Source organism: Triturus cristatus, chromosome 7 (genome assembly GCF_964204655.1).
Source record: "Triturus cristatus chromosome 7, aTriCri1.1, whole genome shotgun sequence".
Lineage (NCBI taxonomy): Eukaryota > Metazoa > Chordata > Amphibia > Caudata > Salamandridae > Triturus > Triturus cristatus.
The window spans coordinates 534,022,059-534,047,654 of NC_140590.1; the positions used below are offsets into that span (position 1 = coordinate 534,022,059).

The window sequence follows — 25,596 nt, forward strand, 5'->3', positions numbered from 1 at the left end:
AAAAAGGCCACTCCGCAGTAGCAGGGGCCTGTGGCAGCCATCTTGGGGGGAAGAGAGCACCTGCACCTTAACACTGATTAGCAGTGAAAGGGCGCTCGGAGACCTAAGGCCAACGGAAAAGAGGGTGGAAAAAAATGAGGCAAGGGCAAAAATACAGGGAAGACCAACCTAGGGCTGACGGGTCTAACACGTGTCCCCACCCCCCCACCCCCCCAAACTCCCCCCACCCTCCCCAGCCGAAAGAGGGGAGAGCTACCCAACCTCTAGGGAGTTCTCATCGCTAAGGCGGAAAAACTGGGAGAGACCGTCAGCATGGGCGTGGTCAACTCCGGGCCGATGTTCCACCCGAAAGTCCATCCTCTGTAGGGAAATGGACCACCTTAGCAACTTGGGGTTTTCGCCTCTCATCTGCATGAGCCAGCGAAGGGGGCGGTGGTCCGTCTGAATCAGGAAGTGAGAGCCAAAGAGGTATGGCCTCAACTTCTTCAGAGCCCAGACCACCGCGAAGGCTTCTCGCTCGATGGTGCTCCATCGTTGTTCCCGAGGGAGGAGTCTTCTGGAGATAAAGGCCACAGGTTGATCTTGGCCTTCGGTATTGAGTTGCGAGAGCACCGCACCTATGCTGTGCTCAGAGGCGTCCGTCTGTAATATAAACTCTTTTGCGAAGTCCGGTGTCGCCAGCACCGGAGCGGTACACATAGCATGTTTCAGAGTTTCGAATTCCTCCTGGCAAGCAGCCGTCCAGATTACTTTACGTGGCTGCTTCTTGGACTTCAATTCTGTCATGGGGGCTACGATGGTGCCATAGCCATATCCCTTGACCAACCGGCGGTAATACCCAGTGAGGCCGAGGAAAGCTCAGACCGCAGTTTGGGTCTTGGGGGGGGGGGGGGGGCTCCCAGGCCAGGATGGTCTCTATTTTGGCCTGGAAGGGTTGCACCTTACCCCCGCCCACCAGGTGTCCCTGGTAAATGACAGATCCCTGTCCAATCTGGCACTTGCTGGCCTTGATAGTCAGACCAGCACGTTGCAGAGCCTGCAGTACCTCCTGGAGGTGCTGCAGATGGTCCTCCCAGGTGCTACTGAAGACAGCTATGTCATCCAGATATGCCGCTGAGAAGGACTCCAGGCCAGATAGCACCTGGTTCACCAACCGCTGGAAGGTGGCCGGAGCATTCTTGAGCCCGAAGGGCATCACTTTGAATTGGAAGTGACCCTCGGGGGTGGAGAACGCTGTTTTCTCCCTCGCTCCATCGGCCATGGCAATTTGCCAGTACCCTGACGTCAAATTAATGGTGCTGAGGTACCGGGCTGCTCCCAGCCGGTCCACCAGCTCGTCTGCCCGTGGGATCGGGTGAGCGTCTGTCTTCGTGACAGAGTTCAGTCCCCTGTAGTCCACACAGAACCGCAGTTCGGGTGTGGTGCCCGGTGGGGCCGCTTTCCGCACCAAAACCACCGGACTAGATCACGGGCTGCTGGAAGGTTCGATCACCCCCAGCTCCAGCATTTTCGTGACCTCACTCTGGATGCTGTTCTTCACTCGTCAGATAACCGGTAAGACTTGTTCTTCACCGGTGGGCTGTCTCCTGTGTCCACATCATGGGTACACAAATGAGTGATTCCAGGCGTGAGGGAGAACGAGGCGTACTGCCCCAGCACCTGGCGGCAGTCCCTCTGTTTCTCTAGGGTCAAGGACTGGGAGAGGATCACGCCCTCCACCGATCCATTCTTCTCCTGGGCCGCCAGAAGGTCAGGAAGAGCCTCTCTCTTCCTCCTCGCTCCCATCCGTCACCATGAGGAGAGCAAGCTCAGATCGCTCGTGCTGCGGCTTCAGGCGGTTGACGTGGAGCACCCGATGGGGCTGACGGGGGGGTCTTCAAGTCAACGACATATGTAGTCTGGCCTCGTCGCTCCACAATTTGGTACGGACCAGTCCACCAGTCCTGGAGGGCACTAAGCTCCCCAGGCTCCATGACCCACACCTTCTGTCCAGCGTCCAACTCTACCGTCCGAGCGTTGCGGTCATACCACTCCTTCATGACTGCTTGGCTAGCCTCCAGATTCTCTGAGGCTGTCTTCCACAGCTTGGCCATCTGGCTGCGGAATGCCAGCATGTAGCTGACAATATCACTGGGAAGCTTCTTCGAAGTCTTCTCCCACCCCTCCTTCACTAGGCTGAGGGGCCCCCTAACGGGATGGCCATAGAGCAGCTCAAAAGGGCTGAACCCGACTCCCTTCTGCGGCACCTCGCGGTAGGAGAACAGCAAGCAAGGGAGGAGGACGTCCCACTTACGCCTCAAGTCCTCTGGTGTAGTGAGTTCTCTCTGAATACGTACAGGCATTGTTAAGTTAGCATAACCACGTTAAATGTTAGAAAGCCATCTTTTTGCTTTTGCACACGACACTGCGTTTACATGTTATTTCTTAAAACAAACTGCTGACTCGAGACTTGCTTCACACAAGAGCAATCTGTTGTTACCATCCCAAAGCTCTGCGCAGCGACCTTGGTCTGTACACGGTGTGACAAATAGTCTGGATTATTACACAATGCATGTTTTTCACTCTAGGTTGATCGGCCCACTATTTAGCCATAACACACGCGCAGCTGCAAATGCCTGAAAGTTGGTGCTTTTAATATCACAGACATCATGTTTATTATTCAGACCGAAGACGAGCCTTCCTGCGAGAAGACTCCTGATGCTCCTGTGATGTGATTTCACTAAGCTGATCTTTGAGGTATGGGGTCCCCTATTCAAGCCTAAGAGACCTTCTATTAGCATAATAATAATATTAGCTTCTTAGTAAAGGGAAGGTGGTAGTATCCACTGTCATTATAACATGATCACCCCTTTTATATTCTATGGTATTGTAACTATGTTGCTGGTTTTGATATTAATCATTTGTCTGCTTGTATTAGCCAAAGTACTGCATCTTAGGACACGTGGTCTATAAAAATAAACCCCTTTTATTTACAACGTGTCTCTGTTGATTATTGTTGTGGACTGATGTGAGAATAATATACGAACAGGTATTTCCGATTCCCACCATTCCTGAGTATGTACTGAGTCGCGTGTTCTGGGTTGTCTTTTCATTGGGACCGCCGAGCTAAATCTCGGATAACGAATGGGACACTTATGCTAGCCGGATACTGGGTTCTGGGTTCTGAGGTGAGTTTCTGGTACACCACAACTCACTGAGGTCCTGGGGTTCTACGCATAGTTCTGTGTATAAGCAGAATCCCTGCAACATGGCGCACCTAACGTTTGGTCTATGAGTTGAAACGCCTTAGTAGTGCTTACATTTAGTCCACAGCGCCCTCATTCTTGTTTCCGGATAACAAGTCTGACGGATTTAAACCTACCTAGTTCTATTGATATAGGTTCCTTCAAGCTTGATCATTAAAAAGGTTATTGAACCCTTGTGCTACTGAATACTTGAAGTATAGCTTGTCCTTATGGCAGTAGACATTGCGGCGCACAGCCGTGCAGCTCTGAAACGTCATTTGACGCAGTATGGGGTGCCGGACACGGGCATGGACGTCATCTTTGTGGTGGGAGCCGATGCGGCTCACCCGTTTGAGTTGTTCTATTCCTGGGTGACGATTCCGGCAGTCAGTGGGGATGACGATACCTTTCATTCTTACACTGCTACTGCCGTGCCTGCTAACTATGCGCCGTATAGGACACAGGAGATACCAATATCTGCTTGGCAACATCAGATTTGGTTTAATGGCGCCCTCCCCCATGTGGTTATACCGCCGAGAATGGGCCCTTTATCAATTGCAGGGGCCACTTGGCCGGTACTAGCCGGATTTACGCCTCATCCCCGTTACCTCACGGTGACGGTGGCTGAATTGCGTGTACTACACACTGCCCTTATATCAGTATATAGGGCGTTGGTGCAGTATGTGTCGCGCACTGTACAGGCGGGGGCGCCTGTTAGTGCGGGACAACCTAGTGATCGTCACGCGGTGGTCATTAGTCCTGTTATGGTCAATTCTGTTATGGGCAAGCGCCCCCTCACAAGGGATGATTATCCTTTTTGGCTTGCTGAAAAATTTGACCAAATAGAGGCGGTTTATCCGCATACAACTCCTGTGGAAAAACACAGGATCCTCACCATTAGTTTGCCTAAAGACTTAGTTCCCCATATAGATGATTGTGTATCCTGGGGTAAGATTTTTGCTGCGACGTACGCGCAGTGCTTTGGCACTCCGTCTATGTTACAGCTGCCCTCCATAATTAAACAGGTTCAAGAGGACCATGGAGCGGAGTCTGCGATAGAATTGGGGATGCGGCTCCTCGGAGATTTTGGCCTGGTGGCTACCATGATAATGGGAAACCTTAAGGGTGATGCGTTGCACTTTCAGGTTCGTAATGAACTGAAGAAAGTTGCTGAAGAGGACAAGCCGCAGGAATTTGCAAAAATAATTTCAGAAGCATATCGTGATTTGGGTCGTAGCTCTTTAGGAGTTAAGCCTGTGATCAAAAATCCCGATTCTAAGCAGCAGGGTAAGGCAGAAACTTCTGGTAAGGATGGTCGGCCAATTTTTCCAAAACAACCTTGGCGGACTAAACAACAGGGAAAGCAGCAGCAGAAACAGGGCTCTCGGCCTGCCTCTCCCGTACAGTCAAGTAGTGAACGCACTTATGATCTGCGAGATCGTGCTACTATTAAGTCTCCTGATAGATTTCAGGTTTCTGAACCGCGCTCTCCTCGTTCTTCACAGGAAACATCGGCTACACAGTCTGGTGGCGGAGGCGGTGGCAAAGGTCGGGGTGCTCCACAACAGCGTGACCAACCCCGACAGACTGAGGGTAAAGGCAAGCAGGACGAGTTTGCTCGACAAAGACCCCCGTTTCAGAAGAAGAAAGTGGCGGCTCTGACGGCAAAATATGCCTCAGATAGTGCGGACACAGCTTCAGAACCGGACATGGGCGCTGACGCTACTGGACAGCGCGGCAGAAATTACCATAGTCCGTCAAGCTCTGCGTCCATTTCTGGCGGCGACAGCAACTGATGTATTGGTTACTGTTGAAACAGCTGACACCAGAGTGGCTCCCCCTGATAGACTTTATGAAATAGTCTTATTAATAGAGGGTGACATACAACGTACTATAAAAGGGATTTTTTGGGATAATCTGACCACCACCTATGATATCCTCCTAGCGGAGGCAGATTGGCCCCCAGCCTTCGTTTTGGAAGCTCCTAGAGGGGAGGAGAAAATCCTCCCGTCCTTTGCGCACACGGTTCCTAAGGACCAAGCTGAAATGTACGCTGGTGAGTGGGCGCTGGCGCTTGCGCCAGCGGTATATCGTACTCAAGTGGGTTGGGACCGGTTGTCCCCCTGCCATGAGATTCCATTGCGGTCTATGCCCCAGCCTCAGCTCCAATATCCCATGCGTCGTGAAGCTAGACCCCACGTCGCGGCGATCCTTGAACAATTGGAATATCAGGGTGTAATTGAAACTTGTGTGTCCTCTATGAATAACCCTTTATTCACTGTAACGAAGCCTGACGGCTCGTACCGTTTAGTTTTGGATTACCGGCACCTAAACTCCCATTGCCGGACCTGCGCGGTACAGAATACACATAGCTCGGCTCTAGTCGACAGTCTCGTGCGTAAACGGTTTAAAACGACACTTGACATTTCCAATGGCTTTTTTAGCCATAACCTGTCCACACTGAGTAGCCAGTGGACAGCGTTTACTTCGGGCGGTAAACAAAAACAGTTTACGAGATTAGCCATGGGCTACAAGAATAGCCCTGGCGTCTTTTCCGCTCGCGTGGTTTCTCTCTTAGAAAGAATAGACCCCGAGGCATACTCCTATGTTGACGATATCTACCTCACGGATGACGAGCTGTTGCCGCATCTGTCTCGAGTCGACAATATTGTAGTGAGTTTTGCTGACTATGGCTACAAATTCAATTTTGCGAAGTCTCACATCGCGGAATATACAGTGTTGTTTTTGGGCTACGAGCTCAATAATGAAGGAAAGGGGTTAGCTCCCCACTTTCTGGAGAAGTGCGCATGCTTGAGTGCGCCAACGACACTAAAGAAATTACAATCTCTGCTGGGCTTTCTGAATTTCGGCCGTACGTACATTCCTGATTATGCCCAGCGTATCAAGCCGCTTTACGCCTTGGTACAACCCACATTTTCGAAGTCTGGCTGGCAGCTGGAACATTCTAAAATTTTACAGGCTGACCTTCTTGCTTCACAATATTTGCTGACACGTGATAACCGCACTAACCTGGTAATAAGAATAGTGCCAGGCGCCGTGGGTTTCACGTATTTGACGTTTAATGAGGGCGATACAGTCCCCATTGCGTACAAATCCCACTTGTACACCTCTGCTGAATTACGTTTTTCCGCGGTCGAAAAAGTTCTGACTGCTGTACAGATGGCGATCCTTAAAGAACGCGCACTGTCACATGGGAAACAGATTCTGGTTGTAACACCCTATCCTGCCTTAGAAGCGGTGACAAAGGCAAGTGTACCAAATTCTAAAGCTTTGCATCCTCGGTGGATACAATGGGCCACAACACTGACGTCGCCAGACGTCACCTACATCTTTGATGCCTCATTACAGACTCAAGAGTTCTTGCAGTATGAATTCGTTCATCCGGCTCCTCTGTCTTTGCGCCCGCTCGAAGAATACCATTGTGTCATATACACTGACGGGTCTGCGCAGCCCGCAATTGGATCAAAGCACGCTTACTCAGCGGCTTGCGCAATTGTCGTAGGTACTTTCGTAAATGGTGAATTCCAATCTGATGCAGTGCATACGCAGTCATTGGGCGATTGTACCGCGCAATTGGCGGAGCTTCGGGCTCTAGTGCTTGCACTGGAGTTTGCTGATCCCCGAGTCACTACTCTAATAGTGAGTGATTCTTTCTACTGTGTCCAGTCCTATAATGACAATTTACACTTCTGGTCTCAGAATGACTATCGAGACACAAAAGGTGGCACAATTAAGCATAAAACGCTTTGGGTTCGGGTGGCAGACTTTAAAGAACGTCTCCCTCTCGTGAATGTTATTCACACTCTTGGTCACCAGCGACTTGGTGTCCATGCTGTCGGTAACAGCTTGGCTGACGAGGCAGCAAAAACAGCAGTGGCTACATACTTAGTGGCAGCAGTTACCAGATCAAAGAGTAAGATTGATGATGACATCTTGGCAGCTATTGCTGCTACAGAAAAGGGAGGCGATTACCCGAAGGGTTTTCCTTCTCGTTACATTTACCATTTAAGTCCTGATAATGTCCCATTAGTGAGGATTAACGACGTTGGTGACAGAATTATTCCCAACGCGGACTGCAGACCCGCACTGATTCTGGCTGCTCATGAGGGGTTGGCGTCTGCCCACGCCGGAGTGTCAGCCACAATATCTCTGCTACAACAACGTTACTGGTGGTTTGGTTTATATAAACAAGCGCGCGCTTATGTTCTTGATTGTGACATTTGCCAACAGATTAAACCTTCTACTGTTGCGCGCCCATCACAAACACAGTTGTACATATCCAATAAACCATTTGGTTGTGTTTATTTGGATCACTGCGGTCCTTTTTCTTCTGATACTGCGTACAAGTACATCTTGTTTGCAGTGGATTCGTGCACACGTTTTCTGTGGGTATGGCCACAAAGGAGTGCTGACTCGCGGACTGTCATCAGAGATTTGCGTGTCTTTGTGGGAACTTTTGCGTGTGGTACCTTCCATTCTGATCAGGGCCCTGCGTTCGCCTCTAAGGCTTACAAGGAGGCTATGAGAAATTTGGGGGTCCTAGTCAAATTTTCGTCCCCCTACCGACCTGAGGGTAATAGTGTGGTGGAGCGAATGAACCGTGACTTAAAGCAATCATTGACAGCCCGTGTTTTAGGCACAGGCCGGAACTGGCTAGCCCATTTGTATAACGTCCAACGTGCACTTAATAATCTCCCTAGAAGGTCTCTGGGTGGGCGGACCCCGTACATGATGCTCTTCGGAATCAGAATGTTTGTACCAGACCTTGATGGTCTAGACATGGCGGCGTCGGCCGCACCCTTTGACGTAGATGATCACTGTGCTGTTTTACAGACTCTACAAGAAGCCAGAGACACTCTATCGAAGGAACACTTGCCCTCCACATCTGAAGTTGAAGTTCAGGTTCCGGTAGTCGGCTGGCTACCCCGAGTTGGAGATCTGGTCCGTGAGAAGGTGGAGAACAAGAAGGAGTTCGGCCCCTCTTATCGTGCACCAGTTCCAGTGCTTGGAGTGCAGGGTACAAGAACAGTCATTTTACCTCCACTTCCTGGTCGCAAAGAAAACGGGTACATCTCTATTGACAATGTCAAACTTCAGCGAGTGGCCGATACTTCTTAGTATGACTCCAGCAGTTTCATGCCAGACGATGCAAAGAAATTCAATGTTGACTCTTGCTTCTAACACCTTGCCTGATGTTGCCATCGAGATGCAATCGGTTACTGATCCCTTGTTGATACCATCGGCTGGTGGTTTGCCCGAAGAGACTGAGTATGCTTATCCTACACGTGGTCCCTCGCCTGTTTTACAATCTACAGCACTTGGCCAGTCCCGTTTCTCCTTTGACACTAACTCATTGCCCTCAAGCCCCCCATCAAACATTGCTGTTTTTTTTCAGCTGGTTTAAGAGACATTTTTTGATTGCCCCTTGGACATACATTTGGCTGTTGCTTTTCAGTGTTTTTTTGTTTATGTCCATTGGATTCGTGATAGTTTTTTTCCGTCTTGTGGATGGCCACTATCTGAGTGAGAGATCGACAATTAGACTTATCAATGGAACTTTGGCCCCCCACTCCTCGTCCCACGTCATGAAGAGGGACCAGACTTTTGTGAATATTACTGCCTGGCCCGTCTTGGATGGAATCGCATGGGATGCTGTTAAATTCCAAATTCATGGGCCTACAGAGGTCATTAATGTGCCAAATGTATTTCGTGTTTCTATGGGTGATGTGGTTAGGCAGAACATACGTTCTGATGATTGGGATGTACACGCCATTGAATCACTGTTTTCTGATTTGAAATATTATGCCGCTTTTGATGCTGAAGATTTATACGAAAATGCGGCTAATTATGCGGAACAGTATTGTTTTCAACATTATGGCAATCATTTCCTGCATAAAGCAAATACATTTAGAAATTTTGTAAATTTTACCCAATGGGAACACTGTCCCACTCCCGAATTCGGAAGTTCACAAACACTAGTTAACAAGTATTCATATTTTACCGATTTCAGTGTTTCCAACCCGGCAGCGTTTTATTTTAAGGTGCTGCCTGAGTCTGCCGCAAAGGTTAGACTGACACACACAAAGTTACTTTATTCCAAGTCCTTTATGGACGAGTTGTCAATCAAAGGTTATGATGTGTGGAAGGCTACTATTGATCTGAAATCGGTTTGGGGTTCCAAGCCGTGGCAGGTACAGGGTACAGAGGCTTTACATCGTGCCTGTCTTATACCAAATCATATTTTATTTTTAAATTCATCCATCTTCCAAACCACCTGTTTTGGATTGGCTACTTCTAAACAATTAAAGTCACCTTCTGTGCCGGATCTGGGCGCTTATCCCAATTGGGATAACCACACAGATCTGTCCCTTGCTGCTTTGCGATCCTTAGTTTCAAATACATCTTTCAATATTTCGAAAGTTAATAGTGAGGGTTGGTTAATTTGGCAAAGCAGTTCAGATATCTGTCAACGACGTTTTCTGGGACTGTAACCGGGGTATACTCAGGAACGCGTAGACCCTCGGTTTGAGTCGTCACATACTGTAACTACATACTCTGTGGGCAAGTTATGTCAATCTTGGCTGCGACATTCCACTTTGGCGTCTGTCAAAGTTCATTTATCACAATTACATGACAAAATAGATTTGAATGATTTTGTTAAGGGTCCTGTGGGTGGCAGAACCAAAAGGTGGGCGTATGCTATTTACAACGAAGTCTGGAAGTTGTCGCAGATTGAGGCGGCTTCCAGATTGAGGGCTATTGACCAAGCCAACATGGAAAAGGTTTTAGCCGTTATAGATAACAGCATTAGCACTCTCTCTTCTAGGATTTATACGTTAGATAATATTGTTTCTTCTGTTGTTGATATTGTGCATGATGATATGTCTGTGTTATATCATGGTCAAAACCAGTTGCGTTCTGTTATGCAGTTTGCATGGACATTGCAGACGTTAAAGGCAGGGAGAGTCCCTTGGGACTATCTTAACACTACATCGTTATTCCTTCCCTTTAACCTTACTGACAAGCAGCGATTTATGTCCATGAAGGATGCTACATATTCATTGTTACATATAGAAAAGTTAGAACCGTTGCCTTTCTCTGTAGCGGAGATCAATTCAGCTACGTGGTTAGTACACGGATTGATAACTCTCCCTTTTGCGCTTTTTAAGTTTACGTCATGTATGAAACATTATGCTGTGGGTAGATATGAACCGCTGGGCACCGCTTTCATACATGAGGTTTGGTCCCTCCCCTTTACGTATAGATGTACTAGGGACGGCACTGAGGTTTATTTGAAAGGCGAGGAATGTACCACGACACCAGACCATTCCTTGGTATGTAGGCACATTCAATTACACGGCGCATGCAATGTACAAGCACCGAACTTAGCCTGCGTCCTACGAGGTATCCCAGTGCCTGTGATTACGCCTTCTTTCACGCTGCTTGCAAACGGTAGTTATTTAATTTTGAATAATGAAGCTTGCTGTGGTATGTTAGTGGGAATCCCGTACATAGTAACTGTCTCGCAGAAAGTTGTCTGCTGCAGTAATGTTCTCTTTCCACCCCCGCATGGGCGGCTGGATGCTTCCATCTGGCCTTCGATTCCAACCTTGAAAGCAGAGTTCAACAAGTTGAGCAGAATAAGAGCCCTATTGTCCCAAAAAGAGGTGTCTTTGACTTCATCTCGTGAAACATTCGTCCTTCACGTTGCTAATACGCGCACTGAGGTACAGGCGCTTCTGAATACTGACCTCCCCCTGCATTTCGGCTCTTTGATCCAAACTATTTTCAATGCCTCGTCCACGAACGGCCTGGCTCATTTTTTTAAACTTGTGGGCTCGGGTCTCGTGACCTCTTTCCAAACTATTTTTGGTGTGGTGCCGGCATTTTTTCATTCACTTTTCTCGAGCATCTTTGGAGGTGTTCCGCTGCTTCTGGCGCTAGTGGCGGGTGTGCTGCTTTTCCTTTTCATACTACGGAATGGCTGCTCCTTCTGTGCCACACGAGCACCTGTCCCGCCTGCATCTTCTTCGGGATAGGATGCTTGACTTTTATGGAACTCTGCCATTGGCGACCTTTAGCCTGGCATATGGATTATCCTTCCGGTATTGCTACTTCACCTGCGTGCAGCCTGTGCTTCACTGCCTGGATTGTCCCTTTGAATGGCCTTTGGATTTGTGCTTGACCAGCCTGGTGTCTCCGGTGCCAGATTTCGATCGACTGATGAGGCCCTTAGTGTCTCACGAGTTGACCTGTTCTGGTGTCCGGATAATGGCTTGTGGTGCTGCACATGGGATCCTGGGTAATTGGGACATCTCTACAGCTGCCTACAACTTCTTGGCTATGAGCTATTTGGAGGAACATTCCGGGTGCCCTCTGATCGTGCTGGAAGCTCCGATGATTGAAGAACACGTGTGTTCCTTTTCGTTGATGGATTGGATGGCTGAGACTTTCGCTGGCCCTGCAAATGATTTTTTGTTGGAAGCAGTTGCCATATATGCTGCCTATACATTCATGGATTAACTGCACTGTCGTCCTTGGCGCCTGACGCTCCTGGAAAGCACCCTGCCGCGGCATTTACTTTTTTCTTTCTCTGTTTTTTTTTTTTCTCCCTGGTGGTTGTTTTGAGTTTTTTTTAATTAAGTATATTTTTTTTTCGGACACCACTGTTTCCCCTTTTGCTTTTCAATTTTTCCGTTTCAGACTTTAACTCATTCTGAACCTTTGGATTGGTTACGCCTTGTTCTGCTCTGACGAAACTGAACTCTGCGTTCTCTCTTTTCTTGCCTACTAAATAGTGCTTCGATCAAGGGGGTGTGTAGTGAGTTCTCTCTGAATACGTACAGGCATTGTTAAGTTAGCATAACCACGTTAAATGTTAGAAAGCCATCTTTTTGCTTTTGCACACGACACTGCGTTTACATGTTATTTCTTAAAACAAACTGCTGACTCGAGACTTGCTTCACACAAGAGCAATCTGTTGTTACCATCCCAAAGCTCTGCGCAGCGACCTTGGTCTGTACACGGTGTGACAAATAGTCTGGATTATTACACAATGCATGTTTTTCACTCTAGGTTGATCGGCCCACTATTTAGCCATAACACACGCGCAGCTGCAAATGCCTGAAAGTTGGTGCTTTTAATATCACAGACATCATGTTTATTATTCAGACCGAAGACGAGCCTTCCTGCGAGAAGACTCCTGATGCTCCTGTGATGTGATTTCACTAAGCTGATCTTTGAGGTATGGGGTCCCCTATTCAAGCCTAAGAGACCTTCTATTAGCATAATAATAATATTAGCTTCTTAGTAAAGGGAAGGTGGTAGTATCCACTGTCATTATAACATGATCACCCCTTTTATATTCTATGGTATTGTAACTATGTTGCTGGTTTTGATATTAATCATTTGTCTGCTTGTATTAGCCAAAGTACTGCATCTTAGGACACGTGGTCTATAAAAATAAACCCCTTTTATTTACAACGTGTCTCTGTTGATTATTGTTGTGGACTGATGTGAGAATAATATACGAACAGGTATTTCCGATTCCCACCATTCCTGAGTATGTACTGAGTCGCGTGTTCTGGGTTGTCTTTTCATTGGGACCGCCGAGCTAAATCTCGGATAACGAATGGGACACTTATGCTAGCCGGATACTGGGTTCTGGGTTCTGAGGTGAGTTTCTGGTACACCACAACTCACTGAGGTCCTGGGGTTCTACGCATAGTTCTGTGTATAAGCAGAATCCCTGCAACACTGGTAGGCTCCGGATCATCCCTTTTAGCGTTTTGTTGAAGCGCTCTACGAGCCCGTTAGTCTGGGGGTGGTAAGGAGTGGAGAACCGATAGGTCACCCCACACTCCTTCCACATGGCCTGCATGTAGGCCGACATGAAATTCGTGCCCCTGTCTGACACCACGACCTTGGGGAATGCCACTCTGGTAAGAATCCCCAACCGGGCCCGCGCCACCACCGGTGCAGTGATGGTCCTCAGAGGAATAGCCTCCGGGTACCGCGTGGCGTGGTCCACTAATACCAAAATGAACCGGTGTTCTGCTGAGGTCGGAGGGTCCAACGGCCCAACAATGTCGATTCCGACCCGCTCAAAAGGGGTCCCGACCACCGGGAGCGGTTCCTAAGGGACCTTCAGTTTAGTCCCAGTCTTGCCACTCGCCCGGCAAGACTTACAGGTCTTACAATAGATGTCAGAGGCAACTCTCATCCTGGGCCAATAAAAATGTGGGACCAACCGCGCAAAGGTTTTGTCCTGGCCCAGGTGTCCGGCTAAGGGTATTTCGTGTGCCAACTCCAACACCAAGGCCCGGTAGCATTGGGGGACCACTAAGGCCCTCGAAGATCCATGCACCGGAACCTTAGGCTCACTGTACAGGAGGCCATCCTCCCAATATTCGTGATAACCGCCAGTCTCCTGATTGGCCGCTTGGGCTTCGGCCTGCCACCGCATGCCATCAAGCGTGGGGCATGCCATCAAGCGTGGGGCACTCCCTTTGCGCCTGACAAAATTCATCCCGGGTAGGCCCTCCTTCCGCATGCCAGTCGGCAAGAGTCGGCAAGTCCCCCACGGGAACGACATCCACCTCCGCGGACTCCGGGGGTACCTCCGCAGGCTCCCCATCCATCACACGAGGCGTGTCCTCCACCACATTCTCCTCTCCAAAATCGGCGTTGGGTTGGGCCATTATTTCAGGCTCCAACCCGGGTTGAGTTCCATGCCGGGCAGCCATGGGCAGTGTAACTACGCAAGTCCATCCTGGTAACCCCAGCATCTCAGTATGGGCTCGGAATTCCACATTTTTCCAGTCGTGTGCTCCAGATCGTTCCCTAGTAAGCACCCGACAGGCAAGGCAGGGCTCACCGCAACTCTCAATAGGCCTTTGACTCCTCCCCACTCAAAGGGATCTTGAGCCACTGGATAGTGACTCACACTGCCGTCAGCCAACACTGCTGGATGGAACTCCTCGGGGACTACCTGCTCTGGGGACACCAGCCGCCTCACTACGGTGGTCATGCTGGCACCTGTGTCCCTCAGAGCCTCCACCTCCTCCCCGTTAACTCTCACCCTCTGCTGGTATTTAGCAGTGTTCGGGGGTAGGGACACCACTGGGACCATCACTCTATCCCAGAGTGAAACCAGGGTCAGGCCTGTCCACTCCCCTTCCCTATCTAGGGGCAGCTTCACCCCAAGCGCTACACTAGCCACCCCGGGGCTCTTCCCGCCCGTTGGGGCTGGGGTCTCTTGCGACACTTAGGATCGCCCTTGTAGTGTCCAATCTCCCCACATTCATAGCACCGCACAATCCTTGGCTGCTGACTCTTGTCAGGGTAGGTGGGCTTTGGGGAATTGGACTGAGGTGGGGGTCCCTACTCCTTTCCCAAACTGTCTAGGTTGTGGGCCTCGCGAGAACTCCACCTTTTTATCTCCCCACTCTTTCTTCTGGGGGAAACCCTGTCCGCCTTTCGGGCCATCTCCCCCGGGGCCCTTGTGAGACACCCGGGTGCTAACCCAAATGTCCGCCTCTTCCGCAAGCTCTGTACGACGATAGCTGGTAAAAGGGGCGACATTTCACTCTGCCAGAAAATCTACGTAGGCCTGTCAGCGGCTCTTCAAATCTCTGGGGTTACAGCTCAACGTGGAGAAGTCACATTTGGTTCAGAACCAGAAGCGTGTGTTCCTACGAGCACTTCTAGACCCAAGGTTAATGAAGGCATATCCCACTTCAGAACGGAAGCTCAAGTTAACGCGCTTAGCGTCCCTTCTACGCGCAAAAGAGTGCACTTCTGTGAGAGTATTCAAATCCTTACTGGGGATGCTGTCATCATGCATCCCGTTGATTCCAAATTGTCGGCTGCACATGAGGCCTCTGCAGGAGCAGTTGGACATGCAGTGGGTGCAGATACACGGTTCATTCGAGGATGTCGTCTCCCTCTCACAGGCAATAAAAGTCTGTCATGGTGGGAGAAGGAAATCAGTATTTCTCCGAGACTTTAATTCCAACCAGTTAAACCTCATTATATTATGACTACAGATGCCTCAATGGATGGTTGGGGGGGGTTCATCTTCAGGAGCTGCGAATTCAGGGAAAATGGTCCTTTCAAGAAACACGTTCACACATCAATCTCTTACAACTGAAGGCAGTGTTTCTGGGACTGCAGGCTTTTCTTCCCAGACTCCAGGAATCGTCCGTTCTAGTAGGAACAGACAATACCACAACAATGTTCTAACTTGCCAAACAAGGGGGCACCAGGTCTCTCACTCTATCGTAACAGGCCCAGGAGATTTAGAGATGGATAATTCATTACCACATAATATTACAGATAGAGCATGTCCCGGGCGTGGACAACGATTGGGCAGATTCTCTAAGCAGAACCAATTACCAGTGTCACAAATGAAATTTAAACAATGCCCAGTTGAAGCGGGTGTTCAAATTGTGGGGCACTCAAAAACTGGATCTATTTGCGACAGAAAACAGGAAGTACGAAAAGTTTGCCAGCAAATTTCCTCAGAGGAATTCTTGGGGGAACGCTCTGCAGATGCACTGGACGGGAACATTCACCTATGCTTTTCCGCCGTTTCCCCTCATCCCACGAGTGTTTAACAAGATGAAGCAAGAACCATGCCGTCTAATTCTCATAGCTCGGCATGGCCAAGGCAGTTCTGGTACACGGAGCTTCTCTTGTGTTCGATATCCCCACACATTCTCTTTCCTCCGCTACCGAACTTACTCTCGATGAGCAACGGTCCAATTGTTCATCCTCAAGTAAAGTCTCTAAGCTTGTCAGCCTGGAACCTCATGACTATGAATTTGCAGACTTAAACATCTCTCCAGATTGCGGGTCCATTCTGCAGCGGGCCAGAGCTCCATCCACTTACAGAGCTTATGTTGCAAAATGGAAGAGATTCGGTCATTGGTGTAAAGAAAGGGAATTGCATCCTTTCCGATCAACTCCGAAGCAAATCTTGCCCTACTTGCCAAGTCTAAATTAGCTCACTCATCTATCAAGGTGCACCTGGCGGCAATCTCCAGGTTTCGTAGAAGCCCAGGTGAACTTTGTGGTCAACAAGACTTGTTAAGGAGTTTATGAAAGGACTTCAGAGTTTTCCTACCCTTGAAACGTCCTGCAGTTCCGTGGGAACTAAATACAGTTCTGGCTCAATTAATGAAATCACCTTTCGAACCCATTCATAAAGCTAATTTGAAATGTTTCTTGGAAAATGGCTCTATTCTTAGCCCTCACGTCAGCGAGACGAGCGAGTGAGATGCAAGCTTTCACGATTGCTGAACCTTTTCTTCAAATCAGACAGGATAAGCTTATCTTGAGGACAAATCCCCAATTCATTCCAAAAGTTCCAACTTCATTTCACTTGAATGAACTAGTTGTGCTTTCAACGTATTTCTGGAATCCTCCATCCAACACGGAAAGAGCATTGCACTTTTTGGATGTGAAGAGATGCATCAAGTTCTAGATGCACAGAACAAAAACTTTCAGAATATCTGATCAGTTGTTTGTGTCCTTTACTTCACCTAGAAAGGGTCAAGCCCTTTCAGGAAACCGTATCGCACGTTGGATTTCCTCAACGATTGTGTTCTGCCACAGCAAGCTGGAAAACTTTTATCTGCGACGGTATCTGCGCACTCAACGAGTAAGATAGCAGCTTCTACAGCATTGTTTGCCGGTGTGTCGCTTTCAGACATTTGTAGAGCGGCAACATGGGCCAACGTGCACACATTTGCTAAGCATTACTGCTTAGACTCTGCATGGAAAGAGGACGCTGCTGCGGGTCAAGCTGTCCTGAGACATTTGTTTGCCTAAGGTACAGTGTTTTTAGATCTATTATTTCAATTTGGTTTCGTGTATTTGATTGTCAGTTATGTATTGTTTACGATTCGTTTTAATGTATAATTTATAAAGATTATCAAGTGTTCAATATGTCTCTTCTGGCAAAAGATAAGCTTCACCTAGCCGCAAGCTATGGTTTTACACTGCTAACTACTCTGATACAAAGCGATGTTTTTGCATCCGTCACCCCGAGTAGGACGGGTATGCCCAGACGTGGGTCCCGTGCTCTCCATGCCACTGGAATCAAGCTATCCTGGCTGAAGAGGGGTGAAACCCCGAAACCGGTCCTAGGATGCTTGTTGCATGGTGTCCAACTGTTTTTGCAACTACTCTGATACAAGCATGTGAATCTAAATAAGATTCAATACTGGAGAAAAAACAAGTTACTTAGCTGTACACTGTGGTTCTCCAGTATTGTTATCTTTCATAGATTCACATCCTCCCCGTCTAGGCTTGCCACTTCTGATTTCAGTTTATTTCTTTACCTTAGCACACTTGTGCGTGAAATCTGAGGTCTGGTGGCTCTGACTGGGGAGCTGAGGTGTAGGGCTGGTCTGTGATTGGTCGAAGTTTGGACCTACATAAGGAGGCTAACGACTGCCAAAGTTTGTCTCCCCTTCTGGATGTTTCTTATGTATTTCTATGGTACTTCTTTTCTAATTACCGCAAGACTCCCACCAGGACGATGCGGAAAATACAAGCATGTGAGTCTATGAAAGATAACAATACTGGAGAACCACAGTGTACAGGTAAGTAACTTGTTTTTATCATATATTCATAGAGTTACACAATACTGTCATAATGGTTGAACCGTTAATCTTCACCATTCTTGGAATGCTGGTAACAACGCTTTTGTTTCTTTCTGCTAATATTTGCAGCTCATGTTTTTTGGACAAGAATACTATTGCTTCAATAAATGTTTGAAAAGCCAATTCATACATTTGTGCCTCCCTCTGGTCTTGCCTAATTAACAACAAAGGGACAAATCTGTTTCTATGATTTCCTTGGGGAATTAGCGTGGTCATTTTCTGAGTTTGTAGATACCATATAGTACCCTGTTATAGTTAGGGGTCCAGATGGGGCACTGTGAGCTAGCTAGGAATTAGACTTACATTCTATGATATGGTAGACTCCGACCCCATAATTTTGACGTTTGTTGGCCGACTACACAGTACTACTTGATTTGTAGGAACCATATGACATTGGCTTTCCTGTTTTGACCTACATTTGAAATGTGAACCTGTCTAGTCTTAATGTGTGTTATGTCCTGGTTTGACCATTTCCTTTCTCTGCCCCTCTCACCCTAGCTTGATAACATTGTATAGCTTTCCTTGTCTAGCTGTTTTTGCTCTCTAATGCCACTTTCCTCCTTTGCAATACCCTCTTTACTTTGTCTCCTACCAAGAGTTGACCGCTGTCTCCACAGTGTTACCTAGATTCTCCTTAGCACAATTTATCACTTCCTCCTTGTTCCTCTCCTTGGCACTTTCACTCAGTTGTCCTGTTTAACCATGTTGCTCTTCTTACTCATATCTTCCTCATCCCCCCCTCTTGACTAATTACGCCTACATTACATGGGGATTGTTTTGATCTTACAAGTTGAAGCAATGACTGCCACAATTTATATGTAAGCACACTGATAACCTCTAGTCAAAGTGCAATTTTTAAGACTGTATAAATAAGTAAATAAATGTTGTCCACAGCCTGTATCTAACCATCTTCATTTCTTTGATCCAGGGTGAAGCGTCTTGGTTGTTTTGATCACACGCAGAGGCAACTGGGTGAAAGGTATCTCTATGTGTTTCCTGAAAAAATTGAGCCTGCAAAAGTCACCTGCGAGTGCACTGAAAAGAATTGCTTTGTGGGTGAACGATCTGTTGCTAAAAAGGTATTTATTATTTTGAGAGGGTCTTGAGCATTTTGTAGTATGTACAGGGTCCTGAGAGAAAACAGTCAATGTTGGACCAGATACATCTTATCTCAGTCTTTTAAATAAAACATCCTTTCTGTGGACGGTGGGAATAGTGAAATACTGTTGCATTTTTAAGATTTTTCTCTATTTCTGCCTATGTGATTGCTTTTCTTTAGCAATAGATGAAATAATTGCTGCTTTGTGATATCAACTTACCCTTGTGAATAAAAGTAACATGAGGTTCAAGGTGGGATACTCCCGATTATTGAAGGCAAAAATAGCTTTATTTTAGGTGTCTCCTGCCTAAACTGCCTCTGCTTTAATATAAGCCAATGGGGAAGACAGTCTCCCAATATTTTTCCCCCCTTTCCTTCAGTCTCTCACTTTGAAAATACTGGCATGCATTTTATTGCGCCTTCAGATTTGGCCCTCAAACGTCTTAGAAATTCTTGAAGCTGCCAAGATGAGCTGCTCGACTTTGTGACAAAGCAAGTGGTTTGGCCACTCAATTCCTATTCAGTCCCCTTTTTTCCACTGAAGTTTGGAAGCACATGACGAAAACTTTCTAGGAAGCTTTGTATTTCTGCCTCGTACACCAGGGCATTTGCATAGATGCCTAATTTGTCAAAGTGGGGGTAGAATGCGAGATAAAGTGACTGCCCTTTTTTCATATTTCTGCTGGACAACGAGGTTCAAGAAACTGAAAATGTGTCACCTAAAAGAGAATTCAGTACTGCCATTCATGTAGAGCTGCTATAAATATTTAGAGCTAAACATCTAGGCAATTAGCCTTGTGCGTGGCAGAATTTATTGGCAGCAGAGTTTGAGCCTCCACCAATACCGTATCTGAATAATTTCCCATTTAAGACTGTACATGCAAAAGAAATGCAGAATGCACCTGAGAGCATTAAAACGGTAACAGATGCTAGTTGTACCACATTCTGTTTCATCAACCATACACTTAAAGGCAGGTAGCTTATTAGTTTTATTAAACTACATGAAAAACAAAACCCAATTGGCACTTTTGGCCACAGGTCAGTCCCTTGTAAATGATACCACAGGCACCAAGGGCACTGTGGCCTGGGAAGGCCTCTCAGGTCTGCAGCACTTATTGTGCCACCCTTAGAGGCCCTGGACCTTTATTAATATATATATATATATATATATATAATATATATACACACACATACACCCCCCCCCCCCTTGCAGGCTGCGTGTTTTGGTGCAGATCAAAGTGTAGTCGGCATGGCACACATCCCTGCCTACAACCCACTGCCCTCGCATAGGTCAGCCACCCCTCTAGCTGGGTGCACTATACCAGTGGTGAGGGCACAGGTGCATGAGTCCTGTACCCCTACAGTGTCTAAGCCAATTCGTAAATATCGCAAGTGCAGTAATGCCATCAAGAGCATATGGTACTGGGAGTCTGTCATTACGAACTCCACTGCATCATAATGGCTTTACTGAAAACTGGGAAGTTTGGTATCAAACTTCTTAACACGTTAAATACACACTGATGCCAGTGTGGGAATTAATAAACAAAATGCACTCGGAGGGTGTCTTAGAGATGCCCCCTGAAAAACGACCTAACACTAGTGTCCAGCCTGAGTGGCTCCTAGCCAGCTGCCACCACCAGACAGGTTTCTGGACCCCTGGGTCGGGAGAATGCTGCGCTCGGGGGGGGGGGGGGGGGGGGGGGGGGGGGGGGTCTGAAACAATGCCCATCCTGGGACGAGGTGCCAAGCCTCCTCCCCCAGGATGGGCACGGTCCACGAAGGGGAAGCTTGAAAGGCTTGCCGCCGTTGTGAGCTACCTCACGCCATTGCTACTTCCAGCAGCTGGCCCCCATCGGTTCTGACCCCCCACTTTGGGTGGGAGAATTGGCGGGAAAGCCATGTGAGGAAGGGAGGTGTGCCCACCTTTTCCAACCCCTACCGCTCAGGTGGGGAAGGCAAGATGGAGCACAACTCTGTCCTCACCATCTTGCAGATGGAGGGAGCCAGCCTACCAGAGTGAGGCATATGCCCCTCTCCCACTGGAGGGTGGCATAATGGGGGGGTGTACCAACCCCAAGGAAGGGACCCATTGGTCCCAACCTTTACCTACCTGTAATGCCCCTAAACCTAGTATTTAGGGGCAACCCTAAACCTTGCCTTCTCAGACAAGAATTGACCAGAAGAAGAAAAGGACCGAAGAAAACTTGCTGAACTAAGAGGACGACGCCCACTGACTTGGTCCCAGCCCATCCGACCTGTCCCCACCTCGAACCTGCTTCACCAAAACCCTGGTGTGTCCTGCAGCCAGCAACCTCAAGAACCACAAGGACCTGCCCTGCCATCCAAAAGAAAGACTTTGTCTCCCGTGAGCACTGGATTTGCTCACCCACAGACTCTGGCTCCAGCCAAATCTGCGAGTCTGCACCTGTCGCCCACAGTCCGAGTTCGAGTGGCCCAACACAACGAGTAGGTCTCCCTGGCAATCCTGAAGGTTGTGGGAACAAAGATCCTGACCTGAGATCTGGTGATCTGTGACCTGCCTCGAGTCCCCAAGAGAAGTCTGCAGCCTCTTTCTGGAGGATCCCCCCCTGACCAGAGCTGGTAAACACCCAACACTAAGAGACCTCTGCACCCGACTCCCCATGGCCTTGGGTGGCCCAACCAACGCTGTCCCAGCATCCCTAGGCATTCTAACCTACCTCTCCAATCGGTGGTCACCTCCAGAAGATCTTCGTCCTGAGACTGCACTCTTTGTTGCAACCGGAGAATCCCCATTGAAAACAACTGGGCACCCATTGCCAAAACAGCACCCTGCACCTAGTAACCCCTGTGCTGCTGCAGGTGTACTTTGGGTGCTATCTCAGATCCACCTTTGCCCTGAGCCTAACACCAGGAGCTTTGTTCCCACAACCTTCTGGCCTGCTGGTGAGCAGCCACCAACCAGAGGCCCCCATCCCCATTGGATAACATTGGGCCTCCACACTGTGCACCAGGCCGCCCTAGTGCTGCTGAGGGTGCTTTGAGAGTGAATCCTTGACCCTGGGGCAACCCTGGTTCTAACCCCAGAATACCAACGACCCCCCCCCCCCCGTACTTACCTGTTAACCGATAACCACATGTTCGAGGCATATGAGCTGGCTGTAGATCATATGCTATGCATAGATCGCCATCTAGTGTTGGGTCCGGATGATTACACTTCGAAGTCTTTCCAGTCACGAGGAAAGTGACTCCTCCTTTCGGTGATAGTGCGCACGGGTATCGACTCCATTGTTAGTTTTTTTCTGCCATCTGGTTTGGATGCTAGTCGATGCGCTCTGGTTCGACACTGTTCCTTTGGTTTCCCTCGGTGCGCAAGACACTCTACCTTGACGGTATTGTTTCCGATCGCTTATTCCATTCTTCGCGTGTCGTGTTTACTGATTGAAAGATTTATTTATTTATTTTTAATCGTAGAGCTCTTGGTAGGCCGCTAGGCCTACCCACGTCGGTTCGACTCGCAGTCGATGAAATGAACGCAGTTTAAATTCTGCCCTCTGTGCCACGCGAAGTACCCGCGCACCGACTCACACAAAGTGTGTAACCTGTGCTTGTCCCCTGAGCACCGTGAACAGGACTGCGACGCGTGCAGGGTTTTTCGCTCCAAGAAGACGCTTTGCGACAGTCTGGCTCGACGTCGCGACTTGCAGAGCCAGCACACAGGCTCTATTACGGACCTCTTTGGAACTGATCGGAGAAATAAGCAGGCGATGCTATCGGGGCCGAGGAGGAACAGGAACCGATCCATTTCAGAATACAGCACCGACCAGGATGACTATATCCCACATGGACAGCGTACTGTAAGTGCAGATCCTCCCTCGCCCCGAAATCCACCTCAACCAAAAAAGGCTCCGGACCAACCTGTGCCCTCTGGCTCCGGTCGGCACCGAGACCACGATTCTGATGCCCTAACTTCTGGTTTGTCACCGAAGCCCACAAAAAAGCTTCCGGCTCCGAAAAGCCTCAAGCCAAATCGGGCACCGAGCCGAAAACCTCAGGATCCAAGCCCGGCTTCGACCCACAACACTCTGCACCAAAACACGCTTCGGATCCGAAAACGCCAACCCTGAAATCATCGGCACCGAAAGCTTCCACGTCGAAGGAGCCTGATGCACCAAAAAAGCAGCGTTTCGGCTCTATAAACCGGACCCGAAACAGAAACTGTTGAACATTCATCCCACTACTGGACATATTACCACCATAGTGACTTTAAAAAGAACTGATGCAGAAGAGGAATATCACTTTCCTTTAAAGAAGAGAACGGTTGGCACTAGCCCTTCCCCCTCCTCCTCTTCCACTTCATATTTCATTACCTCCTTCTCCTCAGTCTCTACCTGTGCCAACTTCACCTGAGCATTCACCACCACATACACCTGACAATCAGGATGATGGGTATGACAATGGAAATGGGGATAATGATGATATTCGACCTGTGCCTACAGACCCATGTGAGGACTACTTCACTGACTCACCACCAGGCAATGATCCTGACTTATACCCTACCAAACTATCTCCACCAAAAGACATTCTAGGATACATTGAATTGCTGGGTAGAGCTGCTAATTATCATGGGGTGCAGCTCCATGAAGAGTCCCTCGAAGAGGATTTCCTCTTTGAAACCCTTAGCAGTACACAAAAATCATCACACACGTTACCCATGTTCAAAGGAATGATTAGGCATGTCGACGATATATTTAATGATTCGGTCAGGGCAAGTATCCTTACCCCTAGGGTAGATAAACACTAAGTCTGCACCAGCTGAGCCAGTGTACATCAAAGGACAATGGCCATATTTTTCATTAGTAGTATCCAACGCGTGTAAAAGAGCTAACTCCCAAACTACAGGAGATGCTCCACCCCCAGATAAAAAAAAATCTAAGCTCTTTGATGCTTCAGGGAAAAGGGTGGCTTCTCAGGTAGCAAAATTCTGGCGCATATCTAACTCACAAGCATTGCTAGCCAGATATGACCATGCACACTAGGACGAAATGGAACAATTACTCCAATTTCTACCACAAGAGCATAGAGCTCAAGACCTAGTGAGGGAGGGTCAACTCATTTCGAATAATCAAAGTAGATGCTCCCTAGATGCTGCATGGAAAAGAAAAAAAGCTGCTAGAGCGGTAAACACCAGTGTCATTTTAAAACGGCACGCCTGGCTGCGTATATCTGGATTCAAACCAGAGGTCCAAACCTCCATACTAAATACACCTTTTGATAAGGAGCACCTCTTTGAAATGAAAAAGTACACCAAAGGTGCCAAATCCATGGGAGCCCTTCAGTCAACACAAGGCCATGGTTCCTTCCGGCGCTCATTCTATCAAGCAGGGTCCAAAACTGCTTCCTCACACTACATCCACCTGCAAGAGTAATAACTAACCCTCTAGCTCTAAAAAATACATCAGAGGGGGTTACAGAGGAAACAACGGCAAAGGCAGCGGTAGACGTTCAAACACACGCACCTCTCCCTCGAATACAAAACCTTACCTGTCCTATTCCCCCCCCTATTTGACTACTTGTCACTGGTCGGGGGAAGACTCTCAAATTTTCTACCATCCTGGCAGTCAATACCAGACAAATGGGTTCTAGGGATTATCCGTTCTGGTTACAGCCTGGAGTTCATCAACACGCCTCCAAACATTCATCCAAAGTCACACAAACTTGCACAGGATCACCTACACCTCCTCAAGAGGTACAGTCGTTACTTCTAAAGGGAGCTATAGAACCCATACCACTACATAACCAATGGTCGGGCGTGTACTCCTTTTACTTCATAATACCCAAAAAAGACTGCTCACTCAGACCAATATTAGATCTCAGGGAGCTAAATGTTTACATAGTCAGACCATTTCCACATGCTAACACTTCAACAGGTACTGCCTCTTTTGCAAATGGATGACTTTCTAGCTACTCTAGACTTAAAGGACTCCTACTTTCATATTCCAATCCACCCTGCTCATCGCACATTTCTCAGGTTTGTGTTAGCGGGCCAACATTACCAGTTCAAGGTACTCTCATTTGGAGTCACCACTGCCCCCAGGGTCTTCACAAAGTGTCTGGCGGTAGTAGCTGCTCCCCTCAGAAGACAAAGCATCCATGTCTTCCCGTACTTGGGCGACTGGCTCATCATGGCCAGCACATACTAACAATGCCTCAAACATACGTCTATAACCATTCAGTTACTACATCAACTAGGGTTCACAGTCAACGTGCTAAAATCACATCTTCATCCAGTCAACACTCAGAACTATCTAGGTGCCACTTTAGATACTCAAAAGGCTCTAGCATTTCCCAACGCAGCTGGAATTCGCAACGTTCAGGTTTTAGTTCTCCAGTTTCAACCCAATCACTTTCAGCTCAGGTTTATATGCAACTGCTGGGGATGATGGTATCTTGCATCATGATCGTTCCACGTGCCAGGCTGCACATGCGTCCACTTCAAGAATGTCTAGCCAATCAGTGGAACCAGTCAACCGGTCTATTAACTGATCTAGTGTTAGTAAGTGGCCGTACTCATCGCTCCCGGAAGTGGTGGAGCACACAAAAT

At 48.1% G+C, this 25,596-nt stretch overlaps 1 protein-coding gene across 1 annotated transcript in view; it reads left to right on the forward strand.

The window, feature by feature from the left end:
• UBE2O (ubiquitin conjugating enzyme E2 O) overlaps positions 1-25,596 on the forward strand; it is a 563,443-nt gene that overhangs the window by 210,123 nt on the left and 327,724 nt on the right. Inside the window, exon 8 of the mRNA XM_085616919.1 lies at positions 18,843-18,993. Coding sequence (XP_085473045.1) covers positions 18,843-18,993 — 151 coding nt within the window. The remainder of the gene's footprint in view (positions 1-18,842; positions 18,994-25,596) is intronic.